At 42.0% G+C, this 20,505-nt stretch overlaps 2 protein-coding genes across 4 annotated transcripts; one reads left to right on the plus strand and one right to left on the minus strand.

Moving 5' to 3' along the window:
* The first annotated feature begins 1,501 nt into the window (after positions 1-1,501).
* LOC136527361 (mitotic checkpoint protein BUB3.1-like) lies at positions 1,502-7,609 on the plus strand. Of its 3 annotated transcripts, none has more exons than XM_066520066.1 (9): positions 1,502-1,983; positions 2,091-2,221; positions 3,076-3,158; positions 3,896-4,162; positions 5,610-5,685; positions 5,860-5,957; positions 6,737-6,817; positions 6,898-6,976; positions 7,064-7,164. In XM_066520066.1, exons 1-8 carry the CDS (start codon positions 1,855-1,857, stop codon positions 6,936-6,938), a joined length of 906 nt encoding a protein of 301 aa, XP_066376163.1. In that variant the 5' UTR covers positions 1,502-1,854; the 3' UTR covers positions 6,939-6,976; positions 7,064-7,164. The 3 variants fall into 3 exon arrangements, with proteins under 3 accessions (XP_066376163.1, XP_066376164.1, XP_066376162.1); XM_066520067.1 differs by having other exon boundaries at positions 1,503-1,983; positions 5,860-5,951; XM_066520065.1 differs by lacking the exon at positions 5,860-5,957 and adding an exon at positions 7,267-7,609 and having other exon boundaries at positions 1,515-1,983.
* An 11,096-nt stretch (positions 7,610-18,705) lies between these two features.
* LOC136528093 (uncharacterized) lies at positions 18,706-19,704 on the minus strand. The gene is made up of 3 exons (XM_066520994.1): positions 19,035-19,704; positions 18,860-19,000; positions 18,706-18,752 (listed from the first exon to the last, which is right to left on the minus strand). The coding sequence occupies exons 1-3, from the start codon at positions 19,702-19,704 to the stop codon at positions 18,706-18,708; spliced, it is 858 nt and encodes a 285-aa protein (XP_066377091.1).
* Between the last annotated feature and the right edge of the window lie 801 nt (positions 19,705-20,505).

A 20,505-nucleotide genomic window follows, 5' to 3' on the forward strand; every position in this document is an offset into this window, starting at 1 on the left:
CCGCCGCCAGCGCCAGAGTCAGCCCCTCCACTCTCCTCCGTACGCATTACGTAGCAAGACCAGGCGCCATACCAGAGGAACACTTGTACAGCGTCATGTTTGATATTGTTTGCTCGAAATATTCAATTTTATAGAAAGGGTCATATGCCCTGTCTAGTATGAAGGATTTTCTTATGCATGCTCAAAGGAGGCTCTTGTGTTTACTCAATCACAGTTCTACAATTCTATTCGGCTCATGGATGCTCCAGAAGAGTTGTTTTGTGGAGCATGTTGCTTGTGAATAACATAGAGGTCTCGATCCACTCTGCAGAAGAGTTGTGTGAACAATTCAGCCATTTATGTGAACGTGAATCCAACTTTTTTTTTGTTTAGGATCAAGCAAACAGACCAGGATGCCCGCCGTACTACGCTGTTCCCTTCGCATAAGAGAAGCAAGCCACATGGGACTATGGGAGACGTCAAATGGAGGCACACGCAACACATGAGGCGCTCCATTTTCATGTGCTAGAAGTTTAGCTTTAAGAGGTGCCTGATGTTTTTACATGGAGGCACGAAGCATATTAATATTGCGGCTGCTGTTTGCATGAGAAATTGCCTGGCTCAGGTAATTGATCCCAGACGTACGATTTGTTCTGTCTGCGTCACGCACTGCTAGCTAGCTATGATTTGGCTAATATTAGAACTATAATGATGTGCTATCCAATATCATGAAATTGCATATTGAAACCCTATCATTTAGCTTATTACTCCGTATATCTTGATGGATCACCCTTGCTCTAAATCCTAGCTACACCACGGGTGACCTCTGCTCCCTAGGCCAGATATGGAAGCCAACATTCCCACTGTGCTTATCAAATTCTTTTGCCATTTCTTCTTCAGAGGAACTAATAGCTAGTTGGTTTGGACTTTAGGTCTATCTTTGGATGACATAGGACTAAACTTTACAGGGACTAACAACTAGTTGGGTTAGACTAAACTTTAGGTGGTCTGTTTGGATCATCTAACGCTCTGTTCGCTTGAACTTATTAGCCGTACCGTTTTAGTTAGAAAACAGTGTTTTTCTGTCACAACAAATCAGCCGGAACCAAAATAAGTCCTTCCGAACAAAGCCAAAACTAAAATTTAGTTGACTAAAGTTGTGAATTGAAGTTTAGTCACCTAAAGTTTACTCCATTCATTCTCTTTCATAAGACACATATGCATATTAGGATTAAAACTTTGAAATATTCACCTGCCTGTATTATAATTCAATATGCAATCAAACAGGACCGAAAGAGAACATAGGCTCAAAATTAATTGTTAGCGGGTTAAAATTAGCTTGGACGAGTTCTCCAGTGAACCTATTTGACTGCCCATCTTCACAAATCCCAATATCTCATCAATCATCACGGTGCCGTGGCGCCTTGAAGTCAATGCTGTGGCCTTTTCAAAAAAAAAAGAGTCAACGCTGTGGCAATAGAAGAGGCGGAGCGAGGTCCTTCTCTGAAACAAAAATGCCAAAACGAAACGAGAAAGGAGAAAATGTTCACGAAATGCATGGGCGGGCCCAGCAAGGGCAGGCAGACAGTTGCCGTCTCGGCCCACGGCTGATCTGACGGGAAGAGGCACGCCCACGCCGTGGAATCTTCTCGCTTCATCATCTCCCTCAGTTGCTCCCTCCCCACTCCGCTTCCCGTAGCCGTGGTTCAAAATTCGAATCCAGAAAGATTTCCCCAAGCATTTCCGTTTCTTTAACAAACCGTCCGCTGCCCATCCATCGTCCTCCCTCAGTCCCTCGTGTGCTCGCCTCGCTCGTTGCGCGTTCAAATTTCGAACCCTAGTCCGATCCCTCCTCCTCCTCTGCCACCGCCGACCATGAGCTCCGCCGCCGCGCCAGCTGCCGTCGGCAGCGGCAAGGAGCTTGCCAACCCGCCTGCCGACGGGATCTCCAACCTCCGTTTCTCCAACCACAGCAACAACCTCCTCGTCTCCTCATGGGACAAGGTCAGTGGTGGTCAGCCGCCTCCTCTCCCGTTCCCCCATTCCCCCGCTCGTTAAACCCTAGCTCTTTGATCCCGCTGATCTGACCTGGTTTGGGCTTGGGCTTGCAGACGGTGCGGCTCTACGACGCCGACGCCAACGTGCTCAAGGGGGAGTTCGTGCACCCCGGGGCCGTCCTCGACTGCTGTTTCCACGACGACTCCTCGGGGTTTAGCGCCGGAGCCGACCACACCGTGCGGAGGTGAGCTGTTTTTTTTGTGTGTTATATCTGTTTCTTCCATTCCTGCCTTATTCCACACCTTGCACAGCATCGAATTTGGGGATCGGGTTGGTGATGTGGAGCACAAGCACTGCAGCTGCAAAATTGCATGTGGCTGTGTGCTTTGAGATCACACTTTTGTTATCCATTTGGTGAGAGTGATGCTATAGGTATGCTGTGTCACATGTAGTGAGAGAATAATATCATTTGCTGTTGTTGAAATGTCTTTTGTGGTGCATATGATTTTGAAAATAGATCCACTATTTTTGCGAGTTGCTGCCCAGTAGATTTTTATGTTTCTTTTCTTTCGCATATAGGAGAAAATCTGGAGACTTGTTGCGCTCTATTGATTTTTTTCCCCCCGCTGAGGATTGTCCATAGCAATAACTAACCAAAGAATTTTATAGTGAAAGAGAAATCTGTCAGTTTTCTATTGACAGGATTCTGTTCTAGAATGGCAGTTGTGTGGTGTTTATATTATATTTAAGTTGGGAAATATCTGGTCCTGTCCTTCTAAATTTTCCAACTGTTCATGAAACCAAATGTAAGTGTTTGGTTTTATGTTTATTGTTTGATGTAATCGAGTTCTTCATGTAAGATGGACAATCATTGTGCCCAGTTTGTTTCATTGAATGCTGCTAGTTCCATAATTGGTAGCTTGTAAATAAACTTACATTTGCATTGTCTGGGATCCACTTACATGGAAACCTGAAGATCTGATTATTGAATGTTACTTCTTTCCATAATTAGTTTGCATGCAAATACGCTTAGATTTGCCTTCTCTTTTATATATGTGATTGCAAGGACAAGTAATAGGCCCAAATTATCTATTTCAGGTTGGTATTTAGCTCATCCAAGGAAGATGTTTTGGGGCGGCATGATGGTCCGGTTCGTTGCGTGGAATACTCTTATGCTGCGGGTACTTTTATTCCTACTGAATTGCTTTTGGATTTCTGTTCTAGCTTTTACTTTTCTTCTGCAAGGTACTTGTGCAGCCTGATGCAGTCAAAAATTACGTTTTCTATAAATAGAACACATTGATAACTATTTTCGTACTTGAATTCCGAAAACACTATATATAGTTATGCAGTTATGTTTTTGAAAGTATTTAATCCTAGGCCAAGATAGAAGTTATTTTCCTATTACTTGATCTGCTACATGGATTTAGTTCTGCATAGTTTACACTTTACAATGCCGCAATGCATTAAAACCTTTGTCTCTCAATTTGTGTTGAGGATTGTACAGATGTCCTTGTCAGAGTCATGTATTTGATACCTATTTTTTTTTGTTTCCTTTTTTTTTGGTCTTGGAATGTTTTGTAGTATTTCAGTTCTCAGCAAATTAACTATGCACGGTCCTCAATTTAATCACAATCTCTGTCCAATCGTGGCATGTCTTTGTTCTATGATGATTATGGTCATGTGAGAATAGTAGTTCCCTTGCTATTCCAGGAATTATGTTATTAAATTGAATGAAATTTCCTAAGCTGATGAAATGCTCTTTTGTAATTTCAATAAATCTCTGGGGTTGAAGTTAAATAATGAAAAGCCCTTTTAATGCACTTGGTGTTCTTTTACGTATTGTACTTGATCTGTTGTGCTTTGTAGGTGACTACCTAATGAGTCAGAATTAAACTGTCTGTTTTGTTTTATTTAGGTCAAGTCATCACTGGCAGCTGGGATAAAACTGTAAAATGCTGGGATCCGAGAGGAGTGAGTGGACCAGAGCATACCCTTGTTGGGACATATGCTCAACCTGAACGTGTATATTCTCTTTCATTAGTAGGAAACAGGTTGGTTGTTGCAACAGCAGGAAGGCATGTAAATATTTATGACCTGCGCAATATGTCTCAACCTGAGCAAAAAAGAGACTCTTCTTTGAAATATCAAACACGATGTGTTCGATGTTTCCCCAATGGAACAGGTAATTGCTTCCTTCTTGATTAGGTTGCTAGTTGACAACACTTATTTGGTTTTTAATTGTATATTCTGTTTATATAGTAGAGCAACAGTAAACATATCGATTTGCATTCATGGATTTCCTTTAGCTCTTTTTTAGTCTACTAGTGCTACGTTTCTGTTGATACTTGTTTGGTTGTCTTTATTTGTGATGGGGGCTTTAATCTAGAATAAAGATTAGGGGCACCTCAAGATTCTGCCATGGCCCAACAAGGCCATGGACCATACAGGGCCATGACAGGTTCCATATGTTCAATTCAATCTTTATTTATGAGTTTGAGTTGAGGATTATTGGGTAGGTTCATCCAAATGGACATTGAATTTCCTCTGTATGTTTAATTACAAAATCAAATAATCTAAATCTGGACAGCACATGGTTAGTGTCGTTTAAGTTGTTGCACATGAATGATAAGGAAACCTATTAAAAATGTAGCATTAACATGTGTTTCTGTATTTTTTATAGTTAGTATGTTTTTTATCCCATATTAAGATGGGGGTATTAGAATTTTATCTGTTGATTTAACTTCAGTGAATAAGTTTTCTGCTGCCGTCTCTGTCGTCTGTCCACGCCTTGAAAATTTTATGTTGCAACTTAACTTTGTTTATTTTTTCACTTCTAGTTATTGTTTATACTAGCTTTTCATGATCTATCTTCCAAATCAATAGCAGTATGGAAGTAATAATCCCGAATAACTATGCCACTCTTGGTACCATGCTGCGAGAGCTTATTCTTGTATTAGAATTCAGAATATTCTTCCGAGTTCAACAATAATTACTTATTTACATTCTATTAAAATCGTAAACTAGTGCCTGTATAATGAATTCCTATAGTGTTTGTTTGATGCACTGTCTGTATCTAACCTTTTCTTAAAAGGGCATCACATCCCTTAGTTCTATCAAGGAAAATGGAAAGTGTGGTAAGCTACAGATAACCACACTACACAGGTCTTGTTCTATTTAGTTACTACCTGAAACATGTGTATATTCAAGATCATGCCTACCATAGGTGGTAGATTAGGGTATTTGAGAAGTGTTACCCATGTTTTGAAAAGTCATGTTTTTGACACTCTTGGGAAATATTCCTCGAGGATTGGGTGGCCAATTCAAGTGAATCTTGTTTACAGGAAACCTGCTTATTCAACTACAGTTTGATTGCTGTTAGCTGCTCTGTAGTGGTCCAGGTAGTATGGTGCGGGCATACTGGTCAGCTTTCAGTTTTAGTTTTTCCAGGTTGGACGACTGGTCTGTCCTTTTCTTAATAATTGGAGACGTATAGTATTCTGTTCAAGCTGCCTGTATTTGGTACATTTATTGTTCAATATTGTTTATTTACTTTTCAAATTATAGTATGATGTATATAAACCAAATATGCATGCTGTATGCTGATCTCAGTCTTCTGTGTCTTGCTTCAGGATATGCTCTAAGTTCTGTTGAAGGGCGAGTTTCCATGGAATTCTTTGATCTATCCGAGTCTGCTCAGTCTAAAAAGTATGTTTTCTGCACCTTAGCTGCCAAAAGATGGGTGCATGTCTGACGTCTTATAATTGCTCAATACTATGACTGAACTGTACATGTGGTTCCTGTATCATCAATTGAAACAATGGATAGTGAAACTTCATTTGCAAACACACTTTCACAATTCCCCATATATATTTTTTGAAGCTTGAAGGGCGGGCCTGGTGTAAGTGGTAGAGTCTTACCTCCTGTGACTGGAAGGTCTTGGGTTCGAGTCGCGGTCTCCTCGCATTGCACAGGTGAGGGTAAGGCTTGCCACTGACACCCTTCCCCAGACCCGCACAGAGCGGGAGCTCTCTGCACTGGGTACGCCCTTTTTTTATATATTTTTTGAAGCTAATAGCAATCTGTGATCGACTTACATGCAAACATGCTGACACTTCAGTTGTAATGCAGGTCAATTGTTTATGTTATTCAAATTCAAACAAAGATTGGGGCAGTCTATGTATAGTCTGTACCAACATTTTATAATGCCAATTCAAACTCAAAAGCTGTTAGAACAATGAAAACAAAATTGCCTGCAAACAGTAACCTTGTTATTTCTTTTTTCCTGTTATTTTGAGTCTTTTTAGAAATTTGTGTTTTTCTTATCTCTCAAAAGAGAGTATCACTTAGGAAGTAAATTGAGGTTTTTTTCCTGGCATTTTCTAGTTGTTTCCTAAACTAAATTTGATTGTATGATTGTGCCTGGTTACAGTTACAGATTGCACTGCATATGTACCAAGTACAAACTACCTGTTTTGTGTTACTAAAAGTAGTGAAATGATGCTACTGTACACTTACCTTCTTCTGGAAACCTAGACTGAACAGTTGTGCCTAGGGATGTATGTTCCGTTCCACTTGTTTTGGGTCATTGGGTCGACCGTCGTGCAAAACTTGTCAAAATGAACTAGAGTAGCATGCTAAAGCAATTAATTTAAATTAGTTTAAAGGGGGCAATGAACTAAACTAGCTGAGCCACAAAATACAATTGGTACCCTCTTGCATCTCTATCGGCAATGATCTAGGGCAATTTTTCGTGCAGGTATGCTTTCAAGTGTCACCGGAAATCTGAAGCTGGCAGGGACACCGTTTATCCTGTCAATGCAATTGCTTTCCATCCCATGTAAAGCCTTGATGTTCCAATTTCTTGCTAGTTTGATATCTCATTGGATTATTAGTTCTCATTTTCTCGTCCTTGTGCAGATATGGAACATTTGCCACCGGAGGGTGTGATGGATTTGTGAATGTGTGGGATGGCATTAACAAGAAAAGACTATATCAGGTAAACCAAGTGAAGAGTTTTGCTTCATTGGGATGCTACTGTCTGAAACGTTTCTTGTATTCATGATTTCCCTACTTTTGGTTGCAGTACTCAAAGTACGCATCAAGCATCGCTGCTCTGTCATTCAGTAAGGATGGCCATCTGCTTGCTGTGGCATCCAGCTACACTTACGAAGAGGGAGAAAAAACGTAATACTGAATAATACTGAACTACTTTGTCTGACAAATCTCTGTTCACACAAGATTAAGAAAAAAAAAATGTTTACTCACCAGTGTTCTTGTGCATTTCAGGCATGAGCCTGACGCAATATTTATCCGGACAGTGAATGAAGTCGAGGTGAAGCCAAAGCCCAAGGCATTAGCCGCCCCTCAGTAGTGTTGTGATCTGTTGGCGGCGGTATCAGTCATGTGGTTAGATGACCCGTACTTCTCTTAAGTTGATGTCAATTGCATTAGTTGACGCAGTGCTTGTTTGTGTTGAAAGAAGTGAAACGCCTGTTTCTTAATCTGGGTCCTCTTCTTCCGTTTTACTTGTCCTCGGAAACATTAAATGTTCCAGCTGATTGTATATTTCGAGAGAGATTTAGTCTATTCGATTTGCATTATCTTAAGAACTACCCCGGCACTCTTTCTGGGTGCAGCTGTGTGCTGCGCAGGCAAACAGCCAGAGCCAGTTAAGTCTAATGGCTCCGTTCGCTTCGCTGAAAAAAGCCGAAATATTATTTCGGCTGATTTGTTGTGAGAAAAAAACACTGTTCTGGCTGAAAAAAGCTGAAAAGTGCAGATTATAAGAGAAACGAACAGGGCTTTGGATATCGTTTGGACGATGAGCAATTGATCATGGGAACATCACAAATTTATCTAAGCGATTGGAATCCAATCTTTCGCACGCCCTTCACTGCTACTTTCTGTTCCCTCACCCTGAGCATTGCACTCATCCTTTTCACTCCTGATCTTCTGCCTGTGCGTGCGCTACTCTTTCCATTTTCGGGCACTTGCAGGGGCGTTTGGTTGTCGGGCTAATTCTAGGACAGACGAGGATTTAGCTATGATCAGGTTGGGCCTGTCTCGTGAGGTGCATAGACTGGAGGAGTATGTCATGGAAGATGTGAACAGCCTAAGGACTTTAAATGCAAGTGTATCCATCTTAATCTATTTGTGTTATTAGGCTAGCCTCAATGGAGATGTCATGGGAATTTCATGAAAATTAAATGAGGCGACGTGTCAGCAAAAAACGCTATTTTACATGTATGGAGGAAGAGAGAGGAAACCGGACGAAACCTGCATTGAGCGAGTTTGTTTCGTGACATCCCATCCCGTGCGGTGGCTTGCGGCCAGGTCTTCTCTGGCGCCGGCGGCCCTTCCGCGGCGAAAGCTCTCGCGGCCGCGAGTCCGCACCGGAGGTGCCCGCAGGTGGCGGACCTGCGTGACTCCAACCCCGCGGCCGGCGGTGATGTTCTGCGTCCACCCCCTGCGACGGTGGCCGAGCACGGCCTTGGCCTGGCGTCCGCAGCCTCCGTGCTCGGCCCGCTCCTTTTCCCTTCCGCAGAGCAGATCCAAGCAGCCGTATCTTGTTTGATGCCTGTGAGTGGTTGATTTCCATGTGTAGGGATGTACAAGTTCCTCCTGTATGCCGATTCTTGCCAATGCTATGCTTAATTTTGTCCTCCTGTACATTTTGTCGTTGCGTCAAATTTCTGCAAGTCGTATTCTGTACCGGACTTGCTGAGAAGAGGAACAGTTTCATTCTCTGTGAACCTGCTCGTTTCTGTACAGGGCTTGCTGTGATGAAATTCAGCTGCATGCACGGTGTGCTCTGTTTCTGTCACTGACCGAGAGATGAGATGAAACTGAGGCACAACAGCAATTTGATATAGTGCAGTCGAAAGGAATAAATCTGAATATTTAACTGAATATGTGCTGATTCCATAGTGTTACCTGAATCTGAATGCTCGGCTAACTGACTGTGTTTTATTCTTCCTTGCAAGAGCTTATTAGATTGAGTTACGTTGCATTTCATTTCATTTTAATATGCACATATTCTAAATTGTTTGAGAATTTCAGGGGTTACCCACCAGGTTATCTAAGTTTTTTCAAATGGCTACAAAGTTCACTTGGCATATTTGATCACAACAAAACACAAGAATTAAATGATACAACAAGTCTATGTGAAACTGCAAAATAAAACTATACATAGGTTGTTTCACATCCCAGTTTTCAAGACTGAAAGTATTGGAAACATTGATATGAAACATTGTATTGAGACTAGCCTTAGGTGGTGTGAAATTTGATTAAATTCCACACAACTCTACAACACACGTGGATTAAGATGGATACACATGCATCCAAATAAGGTCTAACTATATTATCGAGGCTGGGAGTGATGGGCTGGGATTGGAGTTTGAGGAGGACATGAAGCACTCCATTGGCTAGCAGCACACTGCCCCACTTATGCGCTCAGCTTGGATGCGATAAACGATGTCAACTAGTCTTCTTCAACCGATTTCGGTGAGTTGTCCATGTCCCTCCGCCTCCTAGGGTTAGTTCGATTTAGGTTGAATCTGCTGGATAATAATGCAGAATGATGGTTCAATTTGATGCCTTTTTGTTACTTTCTTCGTTCTAAATTATAAAACATTTTGACTATTTTTTAGATACGTTGCATTTACTATACACATAAATATACACTAGACAAGTCTAGGTACATAGTAAAAGTAATGTATCTATAAAAACTAAAACGTCTTATAATTTGGAACGAATTGAGTAGTTTAAATCTGAAATTGATGTCCCTCCTTACCAAGTCGGATTGGGCCAGCATTAGTTAAGCAAGGGTGCTGCGCCGTAGGCATGATGCTACTGCAATGCCTAAGGAAGTGTTGGGGTCCTGCGCGCAAGAGGTCAATGATCCGTTCTTCGTTTTGTACGTCATGGTATTGATGCTATTGTCGTCGTTCTGCCTTCATTGATAACGACAGGATGAAGATGAAACATATGACTTTGTCATGTGGGTTGACGATGCTTGGCCGAGGAAGATCCATATACCCTTTATCAAAATTTGGGACACGGTTTCAGGTTACCGGGGTGCAGAAAAAGGAGAGAACGAAACCTTGATGACGATGATGCAATCTCTCAGCAATTTGATATATGTAATTTTTTAGTTGTAGGTATTAAACATGAACACCTAATGTTTATGGTTTTCAAAATTCAAGTCCATACCGAAGCACAGGTTGATTTGATTGACTAATACTTATAGCGTGAGGTACAAGAGGAAAACAGGATGGAAAGCAAATGAAAGCTTGATGGAAACCATCCTAGTAGTGTCCATTTTGAAAGTCACAGGGAAATGGTCTAGTTAGACTAGTCTATACGCGCTGCTAACTTTCGATCCTGGACTGGAGAGCAGCCACGTTCGCGAGAATAAGCGAGAGCAGTCGTCACATCGACCATCAGTACTAGATACTAATAACAAAAACCCAGTACTAGAAGACCCAGTAAAATGTTAAAGGTCACCCTTTTTTACTTTTCCATTACTTGAGCGCGCAAATAGTCTTCACCCTCTTCCCGCCGATTGAGCATAAAGTTACACCTTTCAAAAAATTAAAAAGGGTTACATCAGCTGTACATTCGTCATTCGCCATAGGGATGCAGGTTATTTGTTCTTGTAGCTACGAAGGGATGCAGGTGTGTTTCTCGCGAACCCGCAGGATGTAAATATATGTGTTAAAAAAACCAGTTAAGAGTAGAGAAGTTTAATTTAGGACAAAATCAAAATAAACTTTATATTTTGTAATGGAGGCGGGTGGGAGCAGCTATAATGCTTATATATTACTACCTCTGTCCCCAAAATAATGCAATTGTGGAAACCGAGCCGGTCAAAGCTGACTTATGTTTGACCAACTTTATACTAAATAGTATTAACATTTATATCTCTAAATAATTTTACTATAAAAGTATATTTTATAACTAATCTAATGATACTTATTTTATATCACGGCCGTTAGTACTTTTTTATGTAAATTTAGTCAAAGTTCAAACTGTTTGGCTTATCGAAAAACGAGAATTGCATTATCTATCTTAGGCTCCAATTGAAACGTGATATATTTTTCTTGTTAAAATGTATCGATTTCTACAAAAATTCCTATATAATTACTGTGTAACTCTTGTGTTTTAGAGTGGGCGTTAGCTAAAGGTAAAAGAAATCATGCCTATGCATGAACAATCTGACTTCTACGGGTTGGTGCGTTTTTTTTTTTTGCCGGTTTCAATAACTTCATATTAATTGATTCACTTATCCCCTATCTTGTACCTCCTGCCACCAGTTGCAGCACACTTAACGGGTAGTTTCTGGCTTTTACGCCGAAGCATCCTGAACCCCTGTGCCGTGTACAGTTCCGCGGCGTTGGCGACTCCGACGTGCCGGAAGACGGTAGGTGGATGCTTCTCAAATAATCTCGTTGCAGTAGCGGGCGATTTGGGGCACAAAAGCTAGCGTGTGTGAAAGGGTCAAACCTTAGATAGTAAGATTATAATTTATAAAGCAGCCAAAACGTCACTTTCTCATTCTCAGGTCTCAGCTGGAGTCTAAAAACAATTATCTTTTCTAACTGGAGGGGTGTACATACATATATAATGGTGCTGATACTTCCTTTCCTGAGGCGTGGAGGCCCGCGGGTCTGCGAAACTGAACTCTATGATAAATAGCAAATAGTGGACATGTTCGCTTCTCTTATAATCCATACTTTTTCAGTGAACGAACAATATTTTTCTCTCATAACAAATCAACCAACAGTACTTTCAGCCATGGCTTATCAACCAAGCGAACGGGACCAGTATCATTCATTTCTTCTTGTATACAACTATTACAAATACCATATTTATAGGAAAGCGAATAGTCCCTGTTGTACCTAATACATTATTCCCAGCATATTTTGGGAGTGTAAGGACCGACTGGCTCCAGAAAGGAAATGAATTGAGGCTCTAAAAAATTGAAGTGACAAAACCTTAGCCTATGCAAAACTATCAACCCCATTGGTGGTTCTTTCACAAGGACTCAAAAGATTCACACTAATATCAGGTCCTTATAACAAAGGGCACACTAAGATATTGTCCTTAGTTGTGGAATTAAGCCACGTAGCTAAGCTAAGCACACTCTAGCATGCAATCCTAGTTGTCACACACAAAGTTCTTGCACACAAACTAGCACTAACTTATAAGCTAGAACAAATAAGTAAGCAAGACATAAAGAAGGCCAAGAGGCAACCGGATTTATCTCGTAGTATTGATCGCCAAAACGCAACCCCTAGCTACGTTGGAGTCCCATCGAGGTATGCTCCCGGACACCATGTCTCTTCCGCTCACGATGTTTGCTACCAACTAAAGGCAATGGAGTCACAAAGTATCCCTACTCCACTCATTTGTTTCGATCTTGGTGTTGGATTCCACCCAATCAAAGACACCGTTGCGAATCACAGAGTCTCACCATTGACACCACTGTCAGTTATGGTGTTGGATGACAAATCAAAGGAGGCTCGAGTCACTAAGTCTCACTTCCAACCAACACCCGGTTTTCGGTCACCTTGGCCCCCGCACACCGATACAATGCCTCTGCACATTGTAAGGAAAATGGACCCTTGGCCCATTTAGTTTGAATTTTGGTGTTTGATGATCAACATGACCATTTGGACTAATGTTGGTTGCTAGTGTTTTTGGATATAGTTCAAAGGATGCAAAATGGACTTTGACTTAGGCGATGTGGTGATCCGGATGATCAACACCTCAAGTATAACATTAGAAGACATGTTAAAGACCTACAAGTACAAGTAAGAGTCCAAGACATAAGGTGTAAAGAAACCCGAACGATGACTTGTGAAGAATCTACGTGTAGCTGCAACTGCAACATCGGACGTGTTCGGTGTATGCGTAGGGGACACACCGGACGCCTATGACGTCTACGGTGAAGCACCGGATGGGTGCACTGGATTGGGGTTCTAGAGAGGTTGCAAAGTGATTTGTAGACCGTATGCGTACATCGGATGTGTCTGATATAGACCGTATGCATACACCGAATGTCTACAGTACTCCAATAGTGACATGGCTTCACCGAACGTGTCCGGTGTATACGTAGAGGCTGAAGTTCAGCCTCCAACGTCTAGTTTCAAGATGGGGCTATATATATGACCCCCAACTGGCCATTTGAGGTGTGGAGGAGTGAGAAAACATATCAAGGGTGTTGCTACACCATTTTAGTGCTCTCCACACGCATAGTGCTTAGTGAACCACTCGGTGATTAGTGTAGGTGCTTTGCAAAGTGCTTATGCTAGTTAGACCACCGCTTATGCGCTTGCTTTATGTTTAGGCCTAGTGTTTAGTGAGGTTTGCGTACCTCTTACCACTCGGTTCTTGCGCGCACCATTGTTCTACCCTGGAGAGGCTAGTAGTCTTACGAGACCACACCAACCGCGTTTGTGGTGAGGCCGCCACCGTGTACCGAAGGGAACAAGGCCCGTGGCGGTTCGACCGGAAGTTTGATAGTGAAGACAGCGAGGAGCGGTCCGAAAAGAGGCATTTCAAAGACGCACTTGCACGTGGGGAAGGCCTAGTGCTATCCACCGAGTTACACGATCGGGAGCTTGGCCCTTGTAAGGGGCTCCAAGAGGACTAGGGGTAAGCTTGCACGCTTCTCGATACCTCGGTAAAAATACTGGCATCATCAAACGGGAGTTTGCATCTCTATGGCCCTTTACCTTCCGCATTTACATTGTGTACATTGGTTGTATGCTTTACCTTCCTAGCTTAGTTGATAGGCTAGTTGATAGGATTGGAACTTAGATTTCATAGCTCTTTTGCGGTAGAGATAGCAATATACCTAGCAAAACCTTAGTTGCACATCTAGATAGTTTATTGATTGCATATGTTTTGCTTAGATTGAAATTAGAGGCCATAGTTTATAAATAAAGTTTTAAGTAGCCTAATTCACCCCCTCTTAGGCGTCATGGTCCTTTCACTTATCACCCTTTCGAGGGTCGCCACCATGAAAACACTACCTTCACCGGAATATCACACATGATCTCAAGCTCTCTAGCTCATGAACCTTAGCTCTCATGGCTGCCTCACACCTCCAAATAGGAAGATCGGTCTCGTATGTGTGTCTCTCATGCCAACACATGGCCCTAACACACTACATCGCATACTTGATCCTCACATATACTCCTTTCCCTAAACTCCACAGTCCCCTCTACTAAACTCATGGCCAAAAGGCACCAGGAAGATCCCTTGGGGAGGGGGGGTATTTATAGCCCAAACTTTGGGAGAGAACCGTTAGCAAACAATGCCAAAAGTGCTCTAACAATCACCCGAGGAATACATAGATCGGATAGTCCGCAAGCCTTGGCCGGATAGTCCAGTGCATTCATTTGCACAACACACCTCCAATGGCTAGTTCTGACACTTTAATGGCTAGCTAACATCATCGTCGTGACATTATCTAGTGTTCACATTCTTCTCTTGGCCAGACTGTCCCTTGAACATACTTCTGCATAGCGAGTCTTCAATAGTCAAACACCTCTCTAGTCTCTGCTAATAGTCCGGCACTCACAATTCACCCAGTCAGACTGACTGATCAAGTCACTTTTATCAGTGCCAGCAAACCCTAGCTCCTGTCATTGTGACCATGATTGTTTCATGCACTCAATTTGTCATGGCCAGACTGGTCGGTGCATTCATTTACACAATTCCTTTTACAAATAGACATTGGTTAGACTCCACTCTCCAATGCCCCGATGCTTGTAATTTCTTCATCGTTGGATTGTCTACTAAAAGCACTCTATTTTGCTTTTACATCTAACTTCTTCATTTGAACTCTGATTGAGGCAAAACTTGTTTTGTTGGATTTTTTATTGCACAACCAAGCTCTCTGGACCATTTCTTGTTCAAGATTTCACCACCATGCACATTGAACACTTGGTTGAGCTTTTGCATACTCGAATCCCCTTCTTATTGGGGATCCTAACTCTTGAAAAGTCTTTAACCTTGAGTTTTCACTTGGAATACTTGACTCTTCCATGATCCACTTGATCTTGAGTCCTCGATTGCTTTGCTTGACTCTTGATTGCTCTTCACCTTTAATCCTGAGTTCTTGATCATCTTGTCATCAACACTTGGGGATGTCTTCACCTTCATACATTGTGGCTCAACGCATTAACACTTGAATCTCCAATCCATTTGCTAGCCACACATGACAAGTTGTGCTCAATTTGCTTCTTCATTAATGCTTAAGGACACTTCTTCATCTTCATGCTATGTGACATGACAATAACATGTTTCTCCAAAACACACGTTAGTCACCAAATCAGAGTTGTTATTAACCACCAAAACCACTTACTTGAGGGGCCTAGATGCTCACAAGGGGCACAATGATCTTCTGCTCGAATTAGCGGGCTCCGTGGTGCCCACTCACTTTGCTCTTCATGTCTTTAGTCCATGGTGTGTCTTGACCCTTTGGGGAAAACTGAAAGTTCCTCTCTCCATGCTTGTCATGTATCTTCGGGGCCTTCACGGGAACCTTTGAATCTTGTGTAGAATTCTTCAGGGGATTTCCATCATCATGCCATTCCAGAATGACCCTTCACTTTCTCTCCTGTACTCCTTTTACTCCACGAAGCTTCGTGTTACCTGTACGGATGTTGAACACACTGTACCTTTGTGGATGAAATGGAATGAGGTGATAGAGTTAAAACAGGATCACTAGCCATAGATCTAGCGTGTCTACTTGCTTTTGGAATAAACAGCGAGCCCTAAAACATCTACTAGTACAGAATAAGAGATAGAGTGAGAGAGAGAGGGGTGAAGGGGGTGCAAACCTTTGGCCGCCTTGGAGGAAGACGGGCTCACCATTGCGGTGCTTGGTGGTGAAGGGTGACGGTGCAGTAGCGGTGTTGTCTAGGGGTTGGTGTAGGGGTCGTAGGGTAGCCCGGCGTCATAGCAGCCCTTCGGCGAGATGTAGAGGCGGTGGTGGCGCTTCCCGTCGCTGGCAGCACCCCCTCTGTGATCGTTTAGGGTTTAGGACTGTAGGTGGGGTGCTAGGTGGCTTAGGCGAACCTCGTGACTCGAGCGCCCCGGCCCCCACCTTCTATTTATGATGTTGTGCGACGGGGGCCCACCAATCATATTAGGGTTGGGCGCCCCCGATCAGGGCGCGGATCTAAGGGCCTAATTGGCCGTTGGGCCAATTGGTGGAGATCAACTAACATTCTCCCCCTTGATCTCACTTATAACTTAAACTTAACTTACTTACTTTCTCTTGTTCCCATTCCATCACAGATCAGTGTATAGAGCGTGCCTCATCGTCACGGTCTCTTGCCATTAGATTAAACAGCTACAATGCACCTCTCTATTTTGAAACATATTCTTAACTAGGCCATTATTATCCAGGAATCATAGGCTTTCCCTTAAACCCATGCTGGCTACGTGTTCTCTGAACACACTAGGTGGTAAGCCTTTTGTAAGCAGATCCGCGAGCATCTTTTCTGTTCTTATATGCTCAAGACTAATTATATGATCCCGGACTTTATCTTTCACAACATAATATTTTATGTCAATGTGTTTGGCAGCACCACTTGACTTATTGTTGTGAGCATAACATACTGCTAGATTATTATCGTAGTATAACTTGAGTGGTTTATGTATGTCGTCTACCACTTTCAACCCGGGCATGAATTTCTTTAGCCAATTCACCTGCCATATGGCCTCATAACATGCTACAAACTCGGCATACATTGTGGACGATGTAGTGACGATTTGTTTTAAGCTTTTCCATGATATAGCTCCTCCTGCGAGAGTGAATATGTATCCTGACGTGGATTTTCTTTCATCTCTCGCATAATCAGAATCTGTATACCCCTCTATGTGCAGGGAATCAGATCTTCTGTACGTTAGCATGAGACCCTTCATACCTTGCAGGTAATGCAAAACTTTCTTTACTAATTTCCAGTGTTCTATTCCTGGATTACTCTGATATCTGCCAAGCAACCCGGTAACATATGCTAAGTCAGGGCGAGTACACACTTGAGCATACTGTAAACTTCTGACAGCTGAACTATATGGAACCGCTTTCATTTGATCGATCTCATATTGGTTCCTGGGACATTGAAATTCCCCATATCTGTCGCCATTGACTATGGGAGCAGGTGATGACTTACAATTTTGCATATTGTATTTCTTTAGAATTTTTTCTAAGTATGCCTTTTGTGATAATCCTAAACCCCCATTTTCTCTATCTCGGTGAATCTCTATTCCTAGGACGAACAAAGCTTCACCGAGATCCTTCATATCAAACTTTGAGGACAAGAACTTCTTTATTTCTAGTAGTAGATTGACATCACTGCTAGCGAGCAAGATGTCATCCACATACAAGACTAGGAAAATGTATTTCCCATTCTTGAACTTTGCATAAACGCAATTGTCCTCTATATTTTCTTGAAACACAAACTTTCTTATTGTACTATCAAACTTCAAATACCATTGTCTTAAAGCTTGCTTTAATCCATAAATGGATTTCTTCAGGCGGCATCCCATGGGTTCTTTTCCTTCAACAACAAAACCTTTCGATTGTGCAATGTAAACGTTTTCCTCCAAATCCCCATTTAGGAACGCCGTCTTTACATCCATCTGATGTAATTCTAAGTCGTAATGTGCTACAAGCGCCATTATGATTCTAAAAGAATCCTTATATGAGACTAGAGAAAATGTATCATTGTAATCTATGCCTTCTCTTTGCGTGAAACCTTTCGCCACAAGTCGTGCTTTAAACCTTTCTATATTCCCTTTGGAGTCATGTTTAGTTTTGTAGACCCATTTACAGTCTACTGTCTTTGCTCCTTTAGGAATTGTTTCTAATTTCCAAACTCTGTTGGTTTTCATTGATTTCATTTCATCTTCCATAGCTTCAAGCCACTTGGATGAGTGAGCGCTTCTCATGGCTTCTTCAAATGAGGTGGGATCACCCTCCATTTGAAATTCCTCACATTTATAAACTTCATAATCATCAGGAATGGCTGATCTCCTGACTCTTTGAGACCTTCTAGGGGCCTTGTTAGATGACGCTTGTTCTATTTGAGGCTGTAGTTGCTCTTTCTCATGTGTGACAACGGGTTCTAGGGGATCTTGAAAGACATGTTCCTCAGGTTCATTCATTATTGCCACAAGAGAACTAACAACAGGTGGTGTTACTGCAGTGTCTTGCACTATTGGTACAGCAACAACAGGTAGCGTGAAGAATGGTTCCTGAACTATAGGAGTGGGCACATATACCCGCTTCTCTTCAAAACTAATTTCTTGCGCTACCATGCTCCCCCTCGAAATATGGCATAAACAACAATGCCATAATTTCGAAGATACATCATGCACTCTCTTCCGCTTATTTGTTGCATTCATAGACGAGGAAGCATTCTTATTCTTAGTACTTACATCATTCACATTCTCAGAAAGTGATAATAAATAAAGCTTGTCTTGTCGGAAGGCAAGACCAACACATTTATTATTATAAACAATCTGACATTTGCCATTACCAAAATGGCAATCATATCCATCGTCATCTAAACGTGAAACACTTATTAAGTTTCTTCGCAAAGAGGATATAAATAGAACATCTGAAAGCTTAAGTAGAAAACCATCAACTAATTTTAGAGAAAGATCTCCAATGGCTTTAACTTGAGCTTCAACTCATTTGCTACTTTAATTTTTCTTTCTCCTCTTTGTAGGGTCCTCCTCGTACGGAATCCCTGTAATGAATTCGTAACATGAACAGTTGCACCTGAATCAATCCACCAAGTAGATTTTGCATAACTTAAATACAAGGATTCATCTATGAATGTAATAAAATCTTCACCTCTCTTCAGCAGGTTCTTCAGGAAGTCTAGACAGTCCCTCTGGTAATGTCCATGCTTCTTGCACCATTTGCACTTATGCTTTTCAACTTGAGTGTTATTGTTCTTCGGATGGTGCTCAGTCTGAGGGGCTTTCCCTTGAGGTTTGGTATTTTTATTGAAGTTCTTTTTTTTTGTCCTTCATAAGGTTAGCAGAGTCACCCTGTAAGGACTTCAGCCTTTTCTCTTCTTGAACACACATTGAGATGAGCTTCTCTATGTCCCACTTATCGGGCTGCATGTTGTAGTTAACAACAAAGGTTTCATATTCCTTTGGCAAGGAAGCAAAAACCAAATGAATCAGGAACTCATCCTTGAGCCCTAAATTCATTGGCTTCAACTTCGAAGCCGTGTTGCTCATCTTCAAAATGTGCTCTCTAATACCGCCACCAGTATATTTTTCATTGAATAATTTCTTGATCAATGTATTAGCATAAGCCTTTGAAGAGCCAGTGAACTGACTCTCCACTTTCTTTAGGTACTCTGTGGCGGTATCACAGTCTGGGATAGACCCCCTTATAGCATCTGAGATTGTGGACCTAGCCACCATCAAGCACTTGCGGTTTGATATGTCCCATTTCTTGCGCTCGAGATCATACTTCATGCGCACTTCTGCATGGTCTCGCTGCCGAGCAGTGAAATCAGCATCAGACTCGTTTTCTTCCCTCACCGGGTCCACTGGCTCAGTAGGACACGGGAAGGTGAGCGCTAAGTCATTCTCGGACAGCGCAAGTACGAGCTCATACTTCTCTCGCCATACTCTGTAATTGCCTCCTTCTAGAGGTGGTACGTGCGAGATGAATGCCATTGGGTTGAGTCCTGAAAAACACCGTTAGAGATAGTGAGAAAATATGACATTATAATTACATGCTTTAATTTAACGTTGGTCAAAATTAAAACATACAATATTCTTATACACTAATTCTACATTATCATTGGGCAGAAATAGAATTAATGCATGCAAAACTTATGATTAAACAATATAATATTGCCATTATCAACGTTGATCAGAAAAATAACAATATTATAATTTACTGATTAAAATTGACAACTCTTGAAATTAAATTATCCCGTTGGTTTAAATTTAATTAGAAGATTATAAACTTTAACATTACAGCGAAAACTTGAATAAATAATAATTATCTACTTTTCAGAAGCATTTTCTTATTCATATCTACTTTCTGGAAAAAAGTAACACGTTGGTGTAATTTTATCAGAAATTTTAAACCTTCAAAATTCATCAAAATTCATTCAAATCTGCTTCTGAAAATTAAATAAACTTCAAATCATTTCTTGCTGTTCATTCTGGCCCGGCCTGCAGCAACAGTAAACGGCCCAGCAACAATAGTGCGCGGCCCGGCCTACAGCAGCAGCACGCGCGCGCGCTCGCGGCACCTCCCCCGCACCCAGGCCGCAACCTAGGCCTAGGCCGGCAAAGTCGCCCGCCGCGCTCGCCGGCCTGGGCCGATTTCGGTCCAGCGAATGGTGACCGTCGGATCACATCCGACGGCTGCGCACGTGGATCAGTGATATAAAAGCCGATGTCACGGCGACCCCGGGGAAAACCCTAGCCATTCGCTTCTGTCCTTTCTCTCTCTTCGCCTCGCTC

This window comes from Miscanthus floridulus, chromosome 19, assembly GCF_019320115.1.
Source record: "Miscanthus floridulus cultivar M001 chromosome 19, ASM1932011v1, whole genome shotgun sequence".
Taxonomy (NCBI): Eukaryota; Viridiplantae; Streptophyta; class Magnoliopsida; order Poales; family Poaceae; genus Miscanthus; species Miscanthus floridulus.

Coding starts and splice junctions, on each gene's coding strand:
- LOC136528093 (XM_066520994.1), bottom strand. CDS start 19,704: ATGGCATTCATCTCGCACGTACCACCTCTAGAAGGAGGCAATTACAGA. Junction 19,001..19,034: donor CTCTGCTAACCTTATGAAGG/ACAAAAAAAAAG, acceptor AAAATACCAAAC/CTCAAGGGAAAGCCCCTCAG. Junction 18,753..18,859: donor GAAGAACCTGCTGAAGAGAG/GTGAAGATTTTA, acceptor AATTCATTACAG/GGATTCCGTACGAGGAGGAC.
- LOC136527361 (XM_066520065.1), top strand. CDS start 1,855: ATGAGCTCCGCCGCCGCGCCAGCTGCCGTCGGCAGCGGCAAGGAGCTT. Junction 2,222..3,075: donor GCCGACCACACCGTGCGGAG/GTGAGCTGTTTT, acceptor TATCTATTTCAG/GTTGGTATTTAGCTCATCCA. Junction 6,818..6,897: donor GCAATTGCTTTCCATCCCAT/GTAAAGCCTTGA, acceptor GTCCTTGTGCAG/ATATGGAACATTTGCCACCG.